Below are 19,596 nucleotides of genomic sequence, written 5' to 3' on the forward strand. Positions count from 1 at the left end.
CGATCCCCTGGAGGATGGATTGGCAACTCACTCCAGTATTCTTGCCTGGAGAATTCCATGGTCAGAGGAGCCTGGTGGGCTATAGTCCATGGGGTCACGAAGAGTTGGACATGGCTGAATGACTAACACACACAAAAATTTGATAGAAATTGCATTAAATCTATAAGTCACATTGAGTAGTATTGATATCTTAATATTAAACCTTCCATCTGTGAGGATAGAATGTTTTTCCTTTTAATTGTATCTTCTTTGATTTCTTTCAGCAACATTTAATAGTTTTCAGTATACAAGTGTTTTGACTACTTTTTGTTACATTTATTTCTAAGTATTTTATTCCTTTTAATGGTATTTTAAGTGAAATGTTCTTAATTTCCTTTATGGATTGTTCATTGTTAGTATATAAAAATGCAGCTGATTTTTGTGTGCTGATTTTTTTATCCTGTAACTGTTCTGAATTCATTTATTAGTTCTAACAGTTTTTAGAAACTCTTCGGCATTTTCTGCATATAAGATCATGTCATCTGTGAATAAAGATAATTTTACTTCTTCTTTTCCTATTTGGATGTTTTTTATTTCTTACCTAGTTTTACTGGCTAGGACTTCCAGTAAAATGTCAAATAGAAATGACATCCTTGACTTGTTCCTGCTCATAGAGGAAAAGCATTTTGACTTTAAACATTGAGTATGAGGTTGTTGTGGGCTTTTCATATATGGCCTTTATAGTATTGAGATAGTTTCCTTCTATCTTCTGTTCCTAGTTTATAAAGGGGTTTTCCCAATGGTTTTATTTTTTTGATTTTTTTATTGTATGTATTGATTGTTTATTGTATGTCTCTTGATATGTATTTTAATAGTACATTCTCACCTAATCTTTTTTATTTAACCTCTAGTATATCTTTTGAAATAATCAGACCATTTCTCTTGTAGCATTCCTGAGAGTGGGTTTTCTTGATTGCATCTCCATTGTATTCCTTTATCACATAGTCTTTTGTTCTCTGTATTTCCTACACATCAGTAGCTAGATCCAGAAGCTGAGTTAGATTTAGATTTGATGGTTGATTTGTTTGTTTTGGACAAGATTTCATGGGTGGGGTAAATCTTTCAATAAGAGGTGTGTAATGTCTCCAGTTGGAACTTCCCTGGTGACTCAGAATGTAAAGCCTCTGTCTACAATGTGGGAGACCCAGTTTCGATCCCTGGGTTGGGAAGATCCCCTGGAGAAGGAAATGGCAATCCACTCCAGGACTATTGCCTGGAAAATCCCATGGACAGAGGAGCCTGGTAGGGTACAGTCCACGGGGTTGCAAAGATTCAGACATGACTGAGCGACTTCACTTCACTTAACTTCACTTCAGTGTATCGTTACACTAGACATCAATGTAATGTTAAACTAGCCAGTCTAATCACATGGACCACAGCCATGTCTAACTCAATGAAACTAAGCCATGCCATGTGGGGCCACTCAAGACGGGCGGGTCATGGTGGAGAGGTCTGACAGAATGTGGTCCACTGGAGAAGGGAATGGCAAACCACTTCAGTATTCTTGCCTTGAGAGCTCCATGAACAGTATGAAAAGGCAAAATGATAGGATACTGAAAGAGGAACTCCCCAGATCAGTAGGTGCCCAACATGCTACTGGAGATCAGTGGAGAAATAACTCCAGAAAGAATGAAGGGATGGAGCCAAAGGAAAAACAATACCCGGTTGTGGATGTGACTGGTGATAGAAGCAAGTTCCAATGCTTTAAAGAGCAATATTGCATAGGAACCTGGAATATTAGGTCCATGAATCAAGGCAAATTGGAAGTGGTCAAACAAGAGATGGCAAGAGTGAATGTCAACATTCTAGGAGTCAGTGAAATAAAATGGACTGGAATGGGTGAATTTAACTCAGATGACCATTATATCTACTACTGTGGGCAGGAATCCCTCAGAAGAAATGGAGTGGCCATCATGGTCAACAAAAGAGTCCAAAATGCAGTACTTGGATGCAATCTCAAAAACGACAGAATGATCTCTGTTCGTTTCCAAGGCAAACCATTCAATATCAAGTAATCCAAGTCTATGCCCCAACCACTAACGCTGAAGAAGCTGACATTGAACGGTTCTATGAAGACCTACAAGACCTTTTAGAACTAACACCCAAAAATGATGTCCTTTTCATTATAAGGCACTGGAATGCAAAAGTAGGAAGTCAAGAAACACCTGGAGTAACAGGCAAATTTGGGCTTAGAATACAGAATGAAGCAGCGCAAAGGCTAATAGAGTTTTGCCAAGAGAACGCACTGGTCATAGCAAACACCCTCTTCCAACAACACAAGAGAACACTCTACACATGGACATCACTAGATGGTCAATACCGAAATCTGATTGATTATGTTCTTTGCAGCCAAAGATGGAGAAGCTCTATACAGTCAGCAGAAACAAGACCAGGAGCTGACTGTGTCTCAGATCATGAACTCCTTATTGCCAAATTCAGACTTAAATTGAAGAAAGTAGGGAAAACCACTCGACCATTCAGGTATGACCTAAGGGACTAGATTTGATAGATAGAGTGCCTGATGAACTATGGATGGAGGTTTGTGACATTTTCAGGAGATAGGAATCAAGACCATCCCCATGGAAAAGAAATGGAAAAAAGCAAAATGGCTGTCTGGGGAAGCCTTACAAATAGCTGTGAAAAGAAGAGAAGCAAAAAGCAAAGGAGGAAAAGAAAGATACAAACATCTGAATGCAGAGTTCCAAAGAATAGCAAGGAGAGATAAGAAAGCCTTCCTCAGCAATCAATGCAAAGAAATGAGGAAAACAACAGAATGGGAAAGACTAGGGATCTCTTCAAGAAAATTAGAGATACCAAGGGAACGTTTCATGCAAAGATGGGCTTGATAAAGGACAGAAACGGTATGGACCGTACAGAAGCAGAAGATATTAAGAGGTGGCAGGAATACACAGAAGAACTGTACAAAAAAAGATCTTCATGACCCAGATAATCACCATGGTGTGATCACTCACCTAGAACCAGACATCCTGAAACGTGAAGTCAGGTGGGCCTTAGAAAGCATCACTACGAACAAAGCTAGTGGAGGTGATGGAATTCCAGTGGAGATATTTCAAATCCTGGAAGATGATGCTGTGAAAGTGCTGCACTTAATATGCCAGCAAATTTGGAAAACTCAGCAGTGGCCACAGGACTGGAAAAGGTCAGTTTTCATTCCAATCACAAAGACAGGCAATGCCAAAGAATGCTCAAACTACCACACAATTGCACTCATCTCACATGCTAGTAAAGTAATGCTCAAAATTCTCCAAGCCAGGCTTCAGCACTACGTGAACCGTGAACTTCCAGATGTTCTAGCTGGTTTTAGAAAAGGCAGAGGAACCAGAGATCAAATTACCAACATCCGCTGGATCATCAAAAAAGCAAGAGAGTTCCAGAAAAACATCTATTTCTTCTATATTGACTATGCCAAAGCCTTTGACTGTGTGGATCACAATAAGCTGTGGAAAATTCTGGAAGAGATGGGAGTACCAGACCACCTGACCTGCCTCTTGAGAAACCCATATGCAGGTCAGGAAGCAACAGTTAGAACTGGACATGGAACAACAGACTGGTTCCAAATAGGAAAAGCAGTATGTCAAGGCTGTATGTTGTCACCTGCTTATTTAACTTATATGCAGAGTAAATCATGAGAAACGCTGGGCTAGAAGAAGCTCAAGCTGGAATCAAGATTGCCGGGAGAAATATCAATAACCTCAGATATGCAGATGACACCACCCTTATGGCAGAAAGTGAAGAGGAACTAAAAAGCCTCTTGATGAAAGTGAAAGAGGAGAGTGAAAAAGTTGGCTTAAAGCTCAACATTTAGAAAACTAAGATCATGGCATCTGCTCCCATCACTTCATGGGAAATAGATGGGGAAACAGTGGAAACAGTGTCAGACTTTATTTTTTGGGGCTCCAAAATCACTGCAGATGGTGATTGCAGCCATGAAATTAAAAGACGCTTACTCCTTGGAAGGAAAGTTATGACCAACCTAGATAGCATATTCAAAAGCAGAGAGATTATTTTGCCAACAAAGGTCCGTCTAGTCAAGGCTATGGTTTTTCCTGTGGTCGTGTATGGATGTGAGAGTTGGACTGTGAAGAAGGCTGAGCGCCGAAGAATTGATGCTTTTGAACTGTGGTGTTGGAGAAGACTCTTGAGAGTCCCTTGGACTGCAAGGAGATCCAACCAGTCCATTCTGCAGGAGATCAGCCCTGGGATTTCTTTGGAAGGAATGATGCTAAAGCTGAAACTCTAGTACTTTGGCCACCTCATGCAAAGAGTTGACTCATTGGAAAAGACTCTGATGCTGGGAGGGATTGGGGCCAAGAGGAGAAGGGGACGACAGAGGACGAGATGGCTGGACGGCATCACTGACTCGATGGACGTGAGTCTCAGTGAACTCCGGGAGTTGGTGATGGACAGGGAGGCCTGGTGTGCTGTGATGCATGGGGTCGCAAAGAGTCGGACACGACTGAGTGACTGAACTGAACTGAACTGAATGTCTGGTTGCGATTCTTTGGTGGCTCAGAAGGTAAAGCGTCTGCCCACAATGTGGGAGACCCAGGTTTGATCCTTGGCTTGGGAAGATCCCCTGGAGAAGGAAATGGAAACCCACTCCAGTACTCTTGCATAGAAAATTCCATGGATGGAGGAGCCTGGTGGGCTACAGTCCATGGGGTCACAAAGAGTCAGACACAACTGAGTGACTTCACAATGTCTGGTTGCTATCTTTTTTTTTTTTTTTAATGTCAACATTCTGATTGAATTCTCATTTAACAAGCCATTGTAGAGTGTTCTCAATTATCCTGTAAACCCTTGACTCAGAGTTGATTAAGAAGGAGAAAACTCCAGTTTGAGGGGTTTTAAACCACAAATTCATTAACTCAGCAGAACCAAGTATATGTGGACCCATGTAAGAAATAAAGGGAATGACAGTGTTTTTTATAAATGACTAGCCCATAGCTACTTTTGGTGAGGCAGTGTTGTTGTTGTTCAGTCGCTAAGCATTGTCCAACTGTCTGTGACTCCATGAAGCCTGCAGCCTGCCAGGCTTCCCTGTCCTTCACTATCTTCCAGAGTTTGCTCAAATTCATGTCTACTGTGTTATTGATGCTATTTAACCATCTTATCCTCTGCTGCTCCCTTCTCCTTTTGCCCTCAACTTTTCCTAGCATCATGGCCTTTTCCAGGGATGGCTCTTCGGCTCAAGTGGCCAAAGTATTGAAGCTTCAGCTTCAGTCCTTCCAATGAATATTCAGGGTTGATTTGAGGCAGTTTTGAGATGAGCCTAAACTGCTTTCTAAATCTGGAGATTTTCTCAAATATCTTCTCTCCTTGAATATCTCTCCAGTATTAGTGCAGATCCTTGCTAAGGCTTCCTGGTCACCTCTTGGAGACAGATAGGTATCCTTAGTGGCTCATGTAGGTGCCCCATTCCTTTATTATCTTTTCAACAGCATAGTGAATTTCAGTTTACCAGCCACAGCTCATGAGTCAGTGAACTAATATGATTAATCTGTAGGTGTGCTTGATGCTTGGTGGCCAGCTTTAAAGGTAAATCCAATTCTGCTCCTTGAAGCTTAAATCTAGCCTTAGGCATTTTCTGTGTAATATCTAGCAGACGTTTATGTACAATATATATGGTGGCCACCATGGGCTTCCCTTGTGGCTCAGATGGTAAAGAATCTGCCTGCAGTACAAGAGAGCAGGGTTCAATCTCTGGGTTCAAAAGATGCCCTGGAGAAGGGAATGGCTACCCACTCCAGTATTCTGGCCTGGAGAATTCCATGGACTGAATAGTCCATGAGGTCACAAAGAGTCGGACAGGACTGAGGGATTTTCACTTTCATGTATAATGCATATACATGGTAATCTTAACTTGGGAGTAATCAACTATTTACATTAGGGAAAGGATGCTATGCTCACATGGGAGCTGAGGGATGGAATACCTTTCCCTGGTCATCAGTCACATGACTACAATCAGAGTTGCTATTTTTTGAACAACTAATACTAGAAGACCCTACTTTTCTTTCCTGTTATAGTAGTGGATAATTTTATATGATGTTGATATTCTTAAAGTACTCCCACAGATTTATTCTTTGACTCTACCACAAACAAGCCCTCTCTGAATTATGTATTCCTCAAATGCTAAAGTCATTTTGTGAACCCTGAACATTTTCAGGGACTATACATTGAAGGTACTACATTTGGAATGTACCTCAGTAATTATGGTTTATTGCCCTTTGTCACTACCAGCTATTTGTTGATAAGCTTGGGCCTATCAAGATTTTGCCATGACCTGTTCTGCCAAGTCATTTGGACTATAAACAATGGATTTGGGCTTTGCTTAAGTTCCTGTCCAAAAATCTAACCCTTTAATGATTAAAGGGTATAAGCTAATAGGTATAAGTGACCCACCTACAGAGATCACACTGCTTCGCTGTGCGGGTAATTGCTTTTTCCTTAAAGAGCATTTTTGGATTTCTATGGAATTGGTGTAGTGCTTGGATACTATCTGAATGACAGTGCCCTCCGCTCCATTCCTAGATCTTCAGAGTATGGGACAACACCTCTGCTGGTTTTCTAGAATTGGGTCATTGCTCTTAGTGATAAGAAGCTTGGTTAGCATCTTTTGGGAGAACCAGTGGCATTGCTTCTGGGAGTGGTCACACTGCATGTTCCCAGTTTAACATCCACACAAATCAGCTCTACTGATATGGGGCTCTTAAAAACACAATCACCTCAAAAATATTGGCATGAGGAATTTAGGGGTGACCTTATTTTTAAAAAGCATGAACTTCACATCCAATCTGAACACAGAATGTTCATGTACCTTTCTGTAGTAGGGACATGGTGTCCCATGTTTGGACTGATCTGCAGTTATTATTGTAGTATAGAGATAGAAATACCACCACCACCACCCAGAGTAGTAGCAGCAGCAGCTTAATACTTGCTAGGCACTGTGTTCAGAACTTTAAATATATCATCAATTAAAAACCTCAAGCAAACCTGTTGTATTCCTATTTTGCTGATCTGGGACCTGAAATCCAGGGGTTAAGTAACTGAACTGCCTACCACAGAGCTAGTAAATGGTAAAGTGAGAATTTCAGGCTAGATGCTATGACTGCAAAGCGCACAGTATGACCACCATGAGAATGTACACTTCTGGTGTCCTTTATGCCTGCAGGTTGGGAGCTCAGTTATCTTAGAAAACTCCTTCCATTTATTTGACATGTAGCAAAAATGTAGTCCTGCCAGTGCCTCGTGTGGGCTAGTGTTAGACCTAGTTCAGTCAAGAGATGAACTGGATGGCATCCTCATAAGCTCTGATGAAAGGAGTTTGAATCCTTGTCATCCTAAGAGAACTCCTAGATGGAAATTTAGAAACAATGACACAGCCCTGCAGCTACAACAGTGTCTCTGTCTGGTGGTTGAGTCTTGGCAAAATCAAATTTCTGAGTTGCTGTGGGTTGTGCTTCCTGAAAAGTGCATTTTTAATGATGCTTGAAGCTTATCAAATGCCCTTCGTTGCTGTTCAGTCTCTTAAGTCATACATTGTTGTTGTCTGGTGGCTAAGTTGTGTCTGACTCTTTGCAACCCCATGGACTATAGCCTTCCAGGCTTCTCTCCAGGCAAGAATACTGGAGTGGGTTGTCATTACCTTCTCCAGGGGATCTTCTCCACCCAGGAATCAAACCCGCATCTCTTAAGTATCCTGCATTGACCCGTGGATCCTTTATCCCTGAGCCGCCAGGGAAGCTCTTATCAAATGCCCTCGCTCATCTGTAAGACAAAACAAGTCGAGCCCATATCCTAGGCTTCCAATGTTCTAATATTCACATATACTTCTAAACGTCCTTTTCTTTCATTTAATTCACATTATATATAATCTTTTAAAAATCAATTTCTATTGGAGGACAGTTGCTTTATAATGTTGTGTTTCTGCTGTGCAGAAAAGTGGATCATCTATACATATACCCCCTTTTTTGGATTTCCTTCCCATTTAGGCCACCACAGAGCACTGAGTTCTCTGAGATATATACATTAGTTCTTATTAGCTATCTATTTTATGCATAGTATCAATAGTGTATATACTGTCAACATGTTAATTCAAGACTGACACATGAATCTCCCTAAAAGATGAATTTAGTGGTATTTCAGCATTTCTATGCACTGATTTTGTCTAGAGTTTCTTCTCTTCAAAGCATTTTCATCACATGAAGACCTAGTGTCAATGGCAGTGATCAGGCTGAAAAAAATCAAGGAACAGACAATAAAAGAATGACAGTGGCCAGGGATGATGCTGATGATTTGAATACAGAATGATAATAACTTTTGTCTGTGTGGGCAGTTCTGTGTTCTAGAAACAGGAGAAAAAGATCTTGAGGCTGTGGGGTTCACTGGATAGAGGATGAGAGCAAAAGAATTGCTTTAGACTTGGACCTAACTTTTCTGTATAACATTGCTTTCTCTTCAGTAGACATAACCATCTTCGACTTACACAGAGCAACCTTGAGTAGCCTAGCATTGCAACGAGTTCCTTCACCTTATTTTCATGACTTTAAGCAGACATTTGCCATTAAAAAAAAAATTGAAGTATAGTTCATTTGCAATGTTATATTAGTTTCTGGTGTACAGCAAAGTGATTCATATATATATGTATATATAAATATTCATATATATTCTTTTTCAGATTATTTTCCATTATAGGTTATTACAAGATATAGACTATAGCTCCCTGTGCTATACAGTAGGTCCTTGCTATTCATCTGTTTTATATGTACTGGTGTGTATTCTTAATCCCAAAGTCCTGATTTATCCCTCCCTCCCACCCTCCTTTCCCCTTTGGTAACCATACGTTTCCTATGTCTCTGAGTCTGTATTTCTGTTTTGTAAATAAATTAATTTGTATCACTTTTTAGAATCCACATGTAAGTGATATCACATGGTATTTTTCTTTCTCTGTCTTACTTCACTTGGTATGACAGTCTCTGGGTTCATCCATGATGCTGCAAATAGCTTTATTTCTGAATACTGTCTGTATGTTTTGGCAAGGAACAGCTAGTAGAATTTCCTGGGCATAAGAACGGCAGTAAGTTTACGATGTTTCTTTGTTAAACCAGAAAAATAATAAAACATTTGATGATATTTTCTCTATTTGAGCTTCTTCACTGGACTGTTCAGTTTTTACTAGGGAACTAAGTTGCAGAGCACATGAGAATATATTTCACAAGATGTATTAACACATAACCCCTGATGAGTTTAAAAAATAAATAATTGTATGCTGTTCTTAGGCTAGTCTTATTTAGTGCATCACGTAGATAAGATAGGCTTTGTAAGCAACTGTTTCTAAAAATGAGCTGCTCTTTAATCAGGTACAAATTATGAATGAATGTGTTTAATAGTATTTAGATAGATAGAATGATTTTGGGAGTCAAACACCCATTTTTCCTCCTAAGCCAAGTACCTAGGGTTTTTTTGTTTGTTTGTTTGTTTTTAACTGATACTGGATACTAACTAAAGATAGAATTTAATTTTTTTTTCTTAATTAGAAGTATTTGAAATACTTGCTGTTTATTGCTGTCATTCATTTACTTCTGCACCGAACTTTGGGGAAGCCCTAGGCCAGGCACTATGCATGGTCCCAAGGATGGAGGAGAAAGATACAGAGGTATGACTCTGCCACATACAAGAGCACACACAGCTGTGGTTCCCAGAAGCTGACAAGCCTGTCTGAGAGAAGTCAGGGAGGAAAACCGTGGACTGATGAAGGGTCAGGGGGAGAAGCCCTGTGCAAGGATGCAGGATGTGGGCATGGGGGTTGAACAGAGACCTTGATGTCTTCATACTGATAACCCGAGTAGACCAGTCCAGTGAGAGAGGCTACTGCAGATAGTTATAAAGAGACATGGGCCTGGGGAAAAAGAAAATGGTGGTGAATATAAGGAAGGTATGAATTCTAGCTCCAAGCAGCAGAAGGTTGTGATTCATTTAATGTGGGGAATATGATGGGTCCAGATTGCAGCCCATTGAGTTTCAAGTACTGTGTGGTACATTGGAAGGACAGATGCTGAAGCTCTAATACTTTGGCCCCCTGATGTGAAGAGCCGATTCATTGGAAAAGACCCTTTTGCTGGGAAAAATTGAGGGCAAGAGAACAACGGGGGCAACAGGACTAGACGGTTGGATGGTATCACTGACTCAGTGGGCAGCAAACTCAGGGAGATAGTGATGGACAGAGAAGCCTGGTGTGTTGCTGTTCATGGGGTCACCAAGAGTTGGAAACAATTTAGTGATTGAACAACAACAACAGCATGGTACATAGAGTATCAGTGACCAATAGGTGATTGATACATGGGCCTACAAATGAGATCTAAGATTTACTATAGGGGAATGGGGGTGGTGGTTGAAGGTGTGACCGTGTGGTTCTGTAGGCAGTGTAAATAGAGTGAGGAACAGATGAAAACAGTCCTAGGAACTGACATGACTTAAGGGATAGGGAATGGATAATCTGATTGTAGGAAGATGCTCAGAAAAACAATTCATGATATTACAGACATCAGAGAAGGAGAAATGTTAAGAGAAATTTGACAGGAGTGGCAAATACCACTGAGGAGTCAAATTCAGAGAAGAATGGAAACATTTGGCAACAAGTTTTACTTAAAATGAAATATTTCTTTGAAGTGGAATCAAGGTTTTAAATAATTTTTCAAAAGTGATAGAGCAAAAATGGTGTTTTAAAAACCACTCTTTCATAACTGCAGCTCTGGAATTTGTTACTGCAAAGCACAAGAAAAGTAAGATTTAGCCAAAGACATGGTGATTTTAATGTCTCAGTTTGGGTCTTAAAAAATGTGTTTTTTCCCCTTTCTTCCTCTAAATATGCCAAAATAAGCCATCAAGCTGCGACTCATTTATTAACTGTTCAATGTTAGCTTTTGTGACATTTGACTTGTATCAGGCATGTTTAGAAAATGTGAAAATAGTAAAAGATTATTATAATAGGAAGATCGAATCTAACCTTGATATGAGAACTCCAGTTGCTAGAATGTGGGATAAATCTGCGACCATGGTTACCTATCTGTTCTTCCAGCTCCTTGCCTTTCAGGTGGAACACTTAGGGGGAGACAACTTTGCACCCTCACAGCTCTATTGTTGTTGTTCAGTCATGTTCAACCCTGTGACCCCATGAACTCCAGTGCTCCAGGCTCCCCTGTCCTTCACTGTCTTGTGGAGTCTGCTCAAACTCACGTCCATTGAGTCGCTGATGCCATCCAACCATCTCATCCTCTGTCACCCTCTTCTCCTCCTGCCCTCAGTCTTTCCCAGCATCACAAGCAAATCGTAACACAGTTGCAAATTAGTTTTCCTGTCTCTGAAATCAAAAGTACATGTTCTCTAGAACTGTGCTTTTCAAATTATAGACTTTGACCTGTTAACGGGCGATGAAATGGAAAATAGCAGAATACGCTCCACACAGTACGGAAAGTCTCATTTTGCCAAGCACACATTTCAGCTGTGTGTGTGTGTGTGTGTGTGTGTGTGTGTGAGTGAGAAGAGAAAGATGGTACTAGATCATAGTATATAATGATTTTTTTTTTTTTTTGCTGTGGATTATTTTAAAATATTTGAGGAATACTGCTTTTGACTCGATCCCCTTCCTATTCTAAAATTCCTCCATTCCAGTTCATCATCAGACTGTTCTTTAGGTGTAGTAATGTTTCCTGGTAGTATGGTGGAGTGGCAGTATGAAAACTGTTAAGGAATGACAGCTAATAACAGAAGAGAAACGCATTAAGAGGTAAATAAGGCCAACATCTGTGTTGTATTTGACCACAAGACTGAATGAGCCTTTAAAATTTATTAGTATTCTGACTCGCCGGTCATTACTGTAATTTATGAAGAAAAGTTAGAGTATGCTATATATTCACAAACAATAGAGTAATTCTTTTGATGGTGGTATAAATAAGCAACCATATCAAGGAGAAATAATCGTTTTTCAGAAGTAATGCTACCGTGGCACATAAATTCTAGAATTGCCAATTAAATAATTGCCATGTGTCTCTTCCGCCTGGCCCCATAAAAAGATTCATTGACGTGGTTATGAGATAAGTCAGTGTATTTTTATTGGCCTCAATGAGAAGGAGGACACACCTGAGTCATTTTGTTTCAGAAACAACTGTTTGAACTTTCCCTGCTGGTCCATTCTGCTCTGGGCTGTATTTGAGCATTTGGTTTTTCTAGCACGCTTATTGCTACTTGGAATTCTTGTGAGTGAGCAATTTTCCTATAAAACCAAGATTCAATAAGAGTTTTTCTTTACTCACTTGTAAACTGTTTTTAATTCTTCTACAACCTATGAAATTTCATCGATTTTAGGTGGTAGCTCAAGGGGAAGATTGATCAAGGCTAAATCATTGCACAGGAAATGTGTTTCCTTTTTTTTTTTTTTTTAACTGGAGGATAAGTGCTTTACAACGCTGTGTTAGTTTCTACTATGCAATAAAGTGAATCAGCTAACTGTATCCATATATCCCCTCCCTCTTGAGCCTCCTTCCCACGCCCATGCCACCCCTCTAGATCATCACAGAGCCCTGAGCTGAGCTCCCTGCACCATATAGCAGCTTCCCACTGGCTATCTGTTTTACACATGATGGTGTATATATGTTAATCTTACTCTCTTAATTCATCCCACCCTCCCCTCCCCCATGTACACATATCTATTCTCTATATCTGTGTCCCTATTCCTGCCTCACAAATAGGTTCATCTGATTGCACAGGAAATTTGAGGGAAGTGTTTTTATTTGTCCCTCCACACACAGCTCTTGGACACTCTGCTGGCCTATGTATTTTTCTTTTCCTGTATGCCCTCTTACAAAAACCCTGGGGTATTTGCTTTGCCCTTTTGCCAATCTCACCCCAGATTTTTGGCAATGATGTGTTTTCTGCCTCCTTTCCAGTGCCAGTCAGCTGGCAGAGAAGGCCTAGAGGGGAGGGGAATTGAGGCTAGCAGTACCATCCTGCTGTATTTCCTCAGACCTCGTCTTGTCCTTCTCTGGAACTCTTGCAAAGGTAGAGCATGCAGGTGCTCATGCAGGTGGGGTAGACGGGAGCTAGTGGGAGGGGTCCTGCAGGGATGGGGTTAACTCTGCCTCCCTGGCCACAGTTGACTGGCCCATGGCTGTACCCAGTGAGGCCCAGGCCCCTCCTTTCTCCCATGTGTATAAACACATATGCATCCTAAGTTGTTTCAGTCGTGTCCAACTTTTTGCAACCCTGTGGACTGTAACCCACCAGACTCCTCTGTCCATGGGATTCTCCAGGCAAGAATACTGGAGTCAGTTGCTATGCCCTCCTCCAGCGGATCTTCCCGACTCAGGGATCAACCTACATCTCCTGTAGCTCCTGAATTGCAGGTGGACTCTCTTACCACTGAGCTGCTTGGGAAGCCCCTATGATTGTGACAAATTAAAAGATGGAGGTTTTTTTAATTCTATGGGATAAAATATTCTATCCCATATTTGCTATCTAGCCATCTGATTTATTAGATGAGAAAACTGAGGCTTAGTGAGCTAAAGACACCAAAGTAGAAAAACAAGGGTAGGGCTTGGCCCCTGGGTCTAGGTTCTTCTTCCACCACTTATTGCTGTGTATCAAAGCCCATGAGAAGACGGGGCTTTAAGTTGTTGATACACTTCAGATACTTGCAGGGTAGGGGGTAAAACACAGGCAAGTCTTGAGCTTTAAAATGAAGACAGTGTGTTTAGAAGACACAAATAGAGACAATGGGCAAGGTTTATGTTGGACAGTATTAGGAAGCAAGATTATTACTTTGCCTGGGTTTTTTGTCCTCTACTCTAAGACTCAGAGTTGGTTGATAACACATATTACACCCCAGCCAGATGGATGGGTGACATGAAGGTGTAATTTCTCTAGTCATAGTTTCTATCACTAAATGATACCTGTACATCCAAAGGTTTGCTGCGATTATAAAGTAGTAGATCAGAAATTATTGTTCTTTCGAAAAATTTTAAATGCCATAAAGGTGAAAGTTGGTATTGCTGTTAGAATGCCAATAAAAACTTGAAAAACTCACATTATATCCTTGAATACTTTCTCTACAGAATTTTTTGTTTGTTTATCACTAACTATGCAGGCTTCCCTGGTAGCTCAAATGGTAAAGAGTCTGCCTGTAGTGCAGGAGACCCATGTTTGATCCCTGGGTCAGGAAGATCCCCTAGAGAAAGAAATGGTAACCCACTCCAGTATTCTTGCCTGGAAAATCACATGGACAGAGGAGCCTGGCGGGCTACACCCCATGGGGTTGCAAAGAGTCTGACATGACTAAGTGACTTACACACAGACAGTCAGGATATTCACCGTGAACATTGTTGCTTTGTGGGTGAAATGCATTTTGAACATAGTAACACCATTAAATACCTCCACACTCCCCATCTCAATGCCGGCAGATGTCATCTGGATATAGGTTGTGTGGCACAAACCGTCTGTCACTAGTGTCAGAGGCTTGAAGTGTTGAGTAGAAGCCACCGTTGAGAATGCTGGTGCTCCCCTCTGTGTGTGGTACTGGCTGTTTGATGACTAGTGTTACAAGAATGTCAAGATCAGCCTTCTGAGTTGGTATGGTGCCAGCTGGTCAGAGTGGCCATCACTTCCTATTTTGAGTGTACTCAAAATTGGGAGGCAGGCTGAATAAATAAAAAATAACGGTAGTTATCATCTAGAGTAAAATTGTTATTTACTGTCCTTCTGAAACTTATCTATAGTGTATCTGTTTTCTGGTAGTTGTGACAGTGGTTTTAGACACTTTATGGATTATGTTGTTGATTGTGGGTGCTTAGTCATGTCCGACTGTTTGCATCCCCATGGACTGTAGCCCACCAGCTTCCTCTGTCCATGGAATTCTCCAGGCAAGAATACTGGAGTGGGTTGCCATTTCCTATTGCACGGGATCTTCCTGACCCAGGGATCAAACCCGTGTCCCTTGCATCTCCTGCATTGGCAGGTGGATTCTTTACCAACTGCGCCACCTGAGAAGCCCAGGATTATGGGTTATCAGTTCAGTCCAGTCCGTCAGTTGTGTCCGACCCTTTGCGACCTCATGGACTGCAGCACAGCAGGCTTCCCTGTCCATCACCAATTCCCGGAACTTGCTCAAACTCATGTCCATTGAGTCGGTGATGCCATCCAACCATCTCATCCTCTGGCGTCCCCTTCTCCTTCTGCCTTCAATCTTTCACAGCATCAGGGTCTTTCTCAGGGAGTCATTTCTTCTTATCAGGAGGCCAAAGTATTGCAGTTTCAGCTTCAGCATTGGTCCTTCCAATAAATATTCAGGACTGATTTCCTTTAGGATGCACTGGTTGGATCTCCTTGTAGTCCAAGGGACTCTCAAGAATCTTCTCCAACACCACAGTTCAAAATCATCAATTCTTAAGTGCTCAGCTTTCTTTATAGTCCAACTCTCACATCCATACACGACTACTGGAAAAACCAAAGCTTTGACTAGATGGACCTTTGTTGGCAAAGTAATGTCTGCTTTTTAATATGCTGTCTAGGTTGGTCATAGCTTTTCTTCCAAGGAGCAAGCATCTTTTAATTTTAGTCACCATCTTCAGTGATTTTGGAACCCTCCCAAAATAAAGTCTCTTACTGTTTCCACTGTTTCCCCACCTATTTGCCATGAAGTGATGGGACCAGATGCCATGATCTTAGCTTTCTGAATGCTGAGCTTTAAACCAACTTTTTCACTCTCCTCTTTCACTTTCATCAAGAGGCTCTTTAGTTCTTCACTTTCTGCCATAAGGTGTCATCTGCGTATCTGAGGTTATTGATACTTCTCCCAGCAATCTTGATTCCAGCTTGTGCTTCATCCAGCCTGTCAGTTCTCATGATGTACTCTGCATATAAGTTAAATAAGCAGGGTGACAATATATAGCCTTGATGTACTCATTTCCCCTTTTGGAACCAGTCTGTTGTTCCATGTCCAGTTCTAACTGTTGCTTCCTGACCTGCATACAGATTTCTCAGGAGACAGGTCAGGTGTTCTGATATTCCCATCTCTTGAAGAATTTCCCACAGTTTATTATGATCCACACATTCAAAGGCTTTGGCATAGTCAATAAAGCAGAAGTAGATGTTTTTCCGGAACTCTCTTGCTTTCTTGATGATCCAACCTATGTTGGCAATTTGATCTCTGGTTCCTCTACCTTTTCTAAATTTAGCTTGTATATCTGGAAGTTCATGGTTCATGTACTGTTGAAGCCTGGCTTGGAGAATTTTGAGCATTACTTTGGTTGTGTGTGAGATGAGTGCAATTGTGCGGTAGTTTGAACATTCTTTGACACTGCATTTCTTTGGGATTGGAATGAACACTGCCCTTTCCCAGTCCTCTGGCCACAGCTGAGTTTTCCAAATTTGCTGGCATATTGAGCACAGCACTTTTACAGTATCATCTTTTAGGATCTGAAATAGCTCAACCAGAATTCCAGCACCTCCACTAGCTTTGTTCATAGTGATGCTTCCTAAGGCCCACTTGACTTCACATTCCAGGATGTCTGGCTCTAGGTGAGTGATCATACCATCATGGTCATCTGGGTCATGAAGATCTTTTTTGTATAGTTCTTCTGTGTATTCTTGCCACCTCTTCTTAATATCTTCTGCTTCTGTGAGGTCCATACCATTTCTGTCCTTTATTGAGCCCATCTTTGCATGAAATGTTCCCTTGGTATCTCTAATTTTATTGAAGAGATCTCTAGTCTTTGCTATTCTATTGTTTCCCTCTATTTCTTTGCACTGATCACTGAAGAAGGCTTTCTTATCTCTCCTTGCTATTCTTTGAAACTCTGCATTCATATAGGTATATCTTTCCCTTTCTCCTTTGCCTTTCGCTTCTCTTCTTTTCTCAGGTATTTGTAAGGCCTCTGCAGACAACCATTTTACCTTTTTGCATTTCTTTTTCTTGGGGATGGTCTTGATCCTTGCCTCCTGTACAGTGTCATGAACCTCTGTCCATAGTTCTCCAGGCACTCTGTCTTCAGATCTAATCCCTTGAATCTATTTGTCACTTCTACTGTAAAATTGTAAGGGATTTGATTTAGGTCATACCTGAATGGTGGAGTGGTTTTCCCTACTTTCTTCAATTTAAGCGTGAATTTGGCAATAAAGAGTTCATGATCTGAGCCACCGTCAGCTCCTGGTCTTGTTTTTGCTGACTGTATAGAGCTTCTCCATCTTAGGCTGCAAAGAATATAATCAGTCTGATTTTGGTATTGATCATCTGGTGATGTCCATGTGTAGAGTCTTCTCCTCTGTTGTTGGAAGAGGCTGTTTGCTATGACCAGTGTGTTCTCTTGGCAAAACTCTGTCAGCCTTTGCCCTGCTTCATTTTGTACTCCAAGGCCAAATTTTCCTGTTACTCCAGGTATCTCTTGATGTCCCACTTTTGCATTCCAGTCCCCTATAATGAAGAGGACATCTTTTTTGAATGTTAGTTCTAGAAGGTCTTGTAGGTCTTCATAGAACCATTCAACTTCAGCTTCTTCAGCAGTACTGGTTGAGGCATAGACTTGGATTACTGTGATACTGAATGGTTTGCCTTGGAAGAGAACAGAGATCATTCTGTCATTTTTGAGATTGCATCCAAGTACTGCATTTCAGACTCTTTTGTTGATTGTGAGCGCTACTCCATTTCTTCTAAGGGATTCTTGCCCACAGTAGTAAATATGAGTTACAGTGGAACATAAAAATCATGTCTTCCTGAGTCACTGATTTCCTTGCTTCTGAAACAGATGTGTGAAGGTGAATTTCCTCCACTCTATATGTCTGAGTAACCCTGGAGTTTATATTTTTTGTATTAATATAAACAGCAAGTTATTTTCTTTGTTAGGCAAAGTACCAACAACATTAGAGGCACTTTTCAAATGAAATGAGTCACTGAAGTCCAAATACAGAATAAGCCACATAATCTGACAAAGACTGGAGCGCAGGTCTGTGGCCTATTCTGATGTAAAGTCCCTCTTGATGAGACGCTTTATTTCCTGTACCCTAATGTAGATATGGTCTTGACCTGTAAAATTCTTCTTTCAGGATCCACCTACTTCAGTTTCCCTTGGACTGCGAATGGAAGAAATGATTTTCAACTTGGCCGACACACATCTATTTTTTAATGATTTAGAAGTAAGTTATGATTCTTTTATACACTCATGTTGCATGTTTGGAAATGGGTGATTGGTCCTGAAATAACAGTGGAATATTATTTTTGGAACATATAATTGGAGTGATGAGGTACCGTAATTATTGAGTATATGGTAATGTGTTTTGCCTTCGTGGAATTTGTTTTGCTTTACTTTGGTTGTTGTGTTTCAAAGTTTGATTCTGTGGAACCATTGATATGGATTAACAGTTGATGGCAAGAATCTTTAATGTTAAACTGTGTTGATTATCAGAAGTACAGATGTCTCAGTTAACAATCACTGTTGAGATGAGTTGCCTTTAGTGATCCCTGCCTGTGTTATATGTTACCCATGTCAGACTCCTATCGTATTGAGTCAGGTGCTTTTCTGTCCGGCTAGTCCAGCTGGTTGTATAACAGTTTAGTCAAGCCTCTACTCTTGGGGTTGCCAAGATTCCTTATGTCAAACTGCTGACGGTTTTATTTGTCCTTTATAGTTCGGGAGGAGATTTTTGTACAGTGGCTAGTAAAATGTGTTGTGGGCAGTGACAAACATGCCGATCTTGGTTGGAAGCATTTTTCAGAATAAAGAATATTGGTTTTCATGTCTACACTATGAGAAAATATGCCTATTTTCACTCTCTCCATGATAGAGATAGTTGTTTATTTAAATCCTGCTATTAACCAAGCTTGTGGTAGGGCTGCCAAGAGGCATTAATCATCAGGTTGTTGTTTTGCTAGATTTTATAAATGTATGTTATTTCAGACAGGAGAAGAATCTGAAAGATTCAAATAGAACTTTTACTGATCAAAGTTAATTGGCAGCAATTGGCCTTTAAATATTTCCTGATGTTTCCCTTTTTCAAAATCAAGGAAAATGCACCTTATTTCATAGATGAGCCAAATCATTTTTAAAATGCTAGTGTGTGACAGAATTTAAATGCGGTTTGTTCAACATCTGCCCTGTATTTTGATTTCTTTTCATCTGCAATGAAACTACTCACAGACGAATTGGCAACTTCCAGTGCAATGAAATTATTTAAATGTGCTTCATTTTTCCCCCCATTCCTTTAGTGAAATATTTATTTTTACACATAGAGTAAAATGCAGATTTTTTTTTTTTTTTTTGGCATTTAATGTGCTTGCTTTCCTTAAGGAAATTATATGTAAGGCCTTACTATTTTTAAAGTAGAAATATTCCAAGGGGGAGTGACAATTTCCTAATTGCTTTAGAAAAGCTTAATAATCATACTTATTTTCAAAAGCTGTTTCTGATTTTTGGTTGTGATTCCCTTCATAAGAGAACACCAAAAATTTCTGTATTTTATTAATACATTAAAATTCCTTTCTTGAGTTTCCTT

At 40.5% G+C, this 19,596-nt stretch overlaps 1 protein-coding gene across 10 annotated transcripts in view; it reads left to right on the top strand.

Annotated features, from left to right (window-relative positions):
- The window catches only part of EYA1 (EYA transcriptional coactivator and phosphatase 1), a 193,975-nt gene that overhangs the window by 128,034 nt on the left and 46,345 nt on the right, over window positions 1-19,596 (top strand). For all 10 annotated transcript variants that reach the window (XM_070382268.1, XM_070382274.1, XM_070382270.1 and 7 more), the window contains one exon: window positions 18,151-18,240. In XM_070382268.1, the coding sequence (XP_070238369.1) occupies window positions 18,151-18,240 (90 nt within the window). The remainder of the gene's footprint in view (window positions 1-18,150; window positions 18,241-19,596) is intronic.

This window comes from Bos mutus, chromosome 14, assembly GCF_027580195.1.
Source record: "Bos mutus isolate GX-2022 chromosome 14, NWIPB_WYAK_1.1, whole genome shotgun sequence".
NCBI classification, from domain to species: domain Eukaryota; kingdom Metazoa; phylum Chordata; class Mammalia; order Artiodactyla; family Bovidae; genus Bos; species Bos mutus.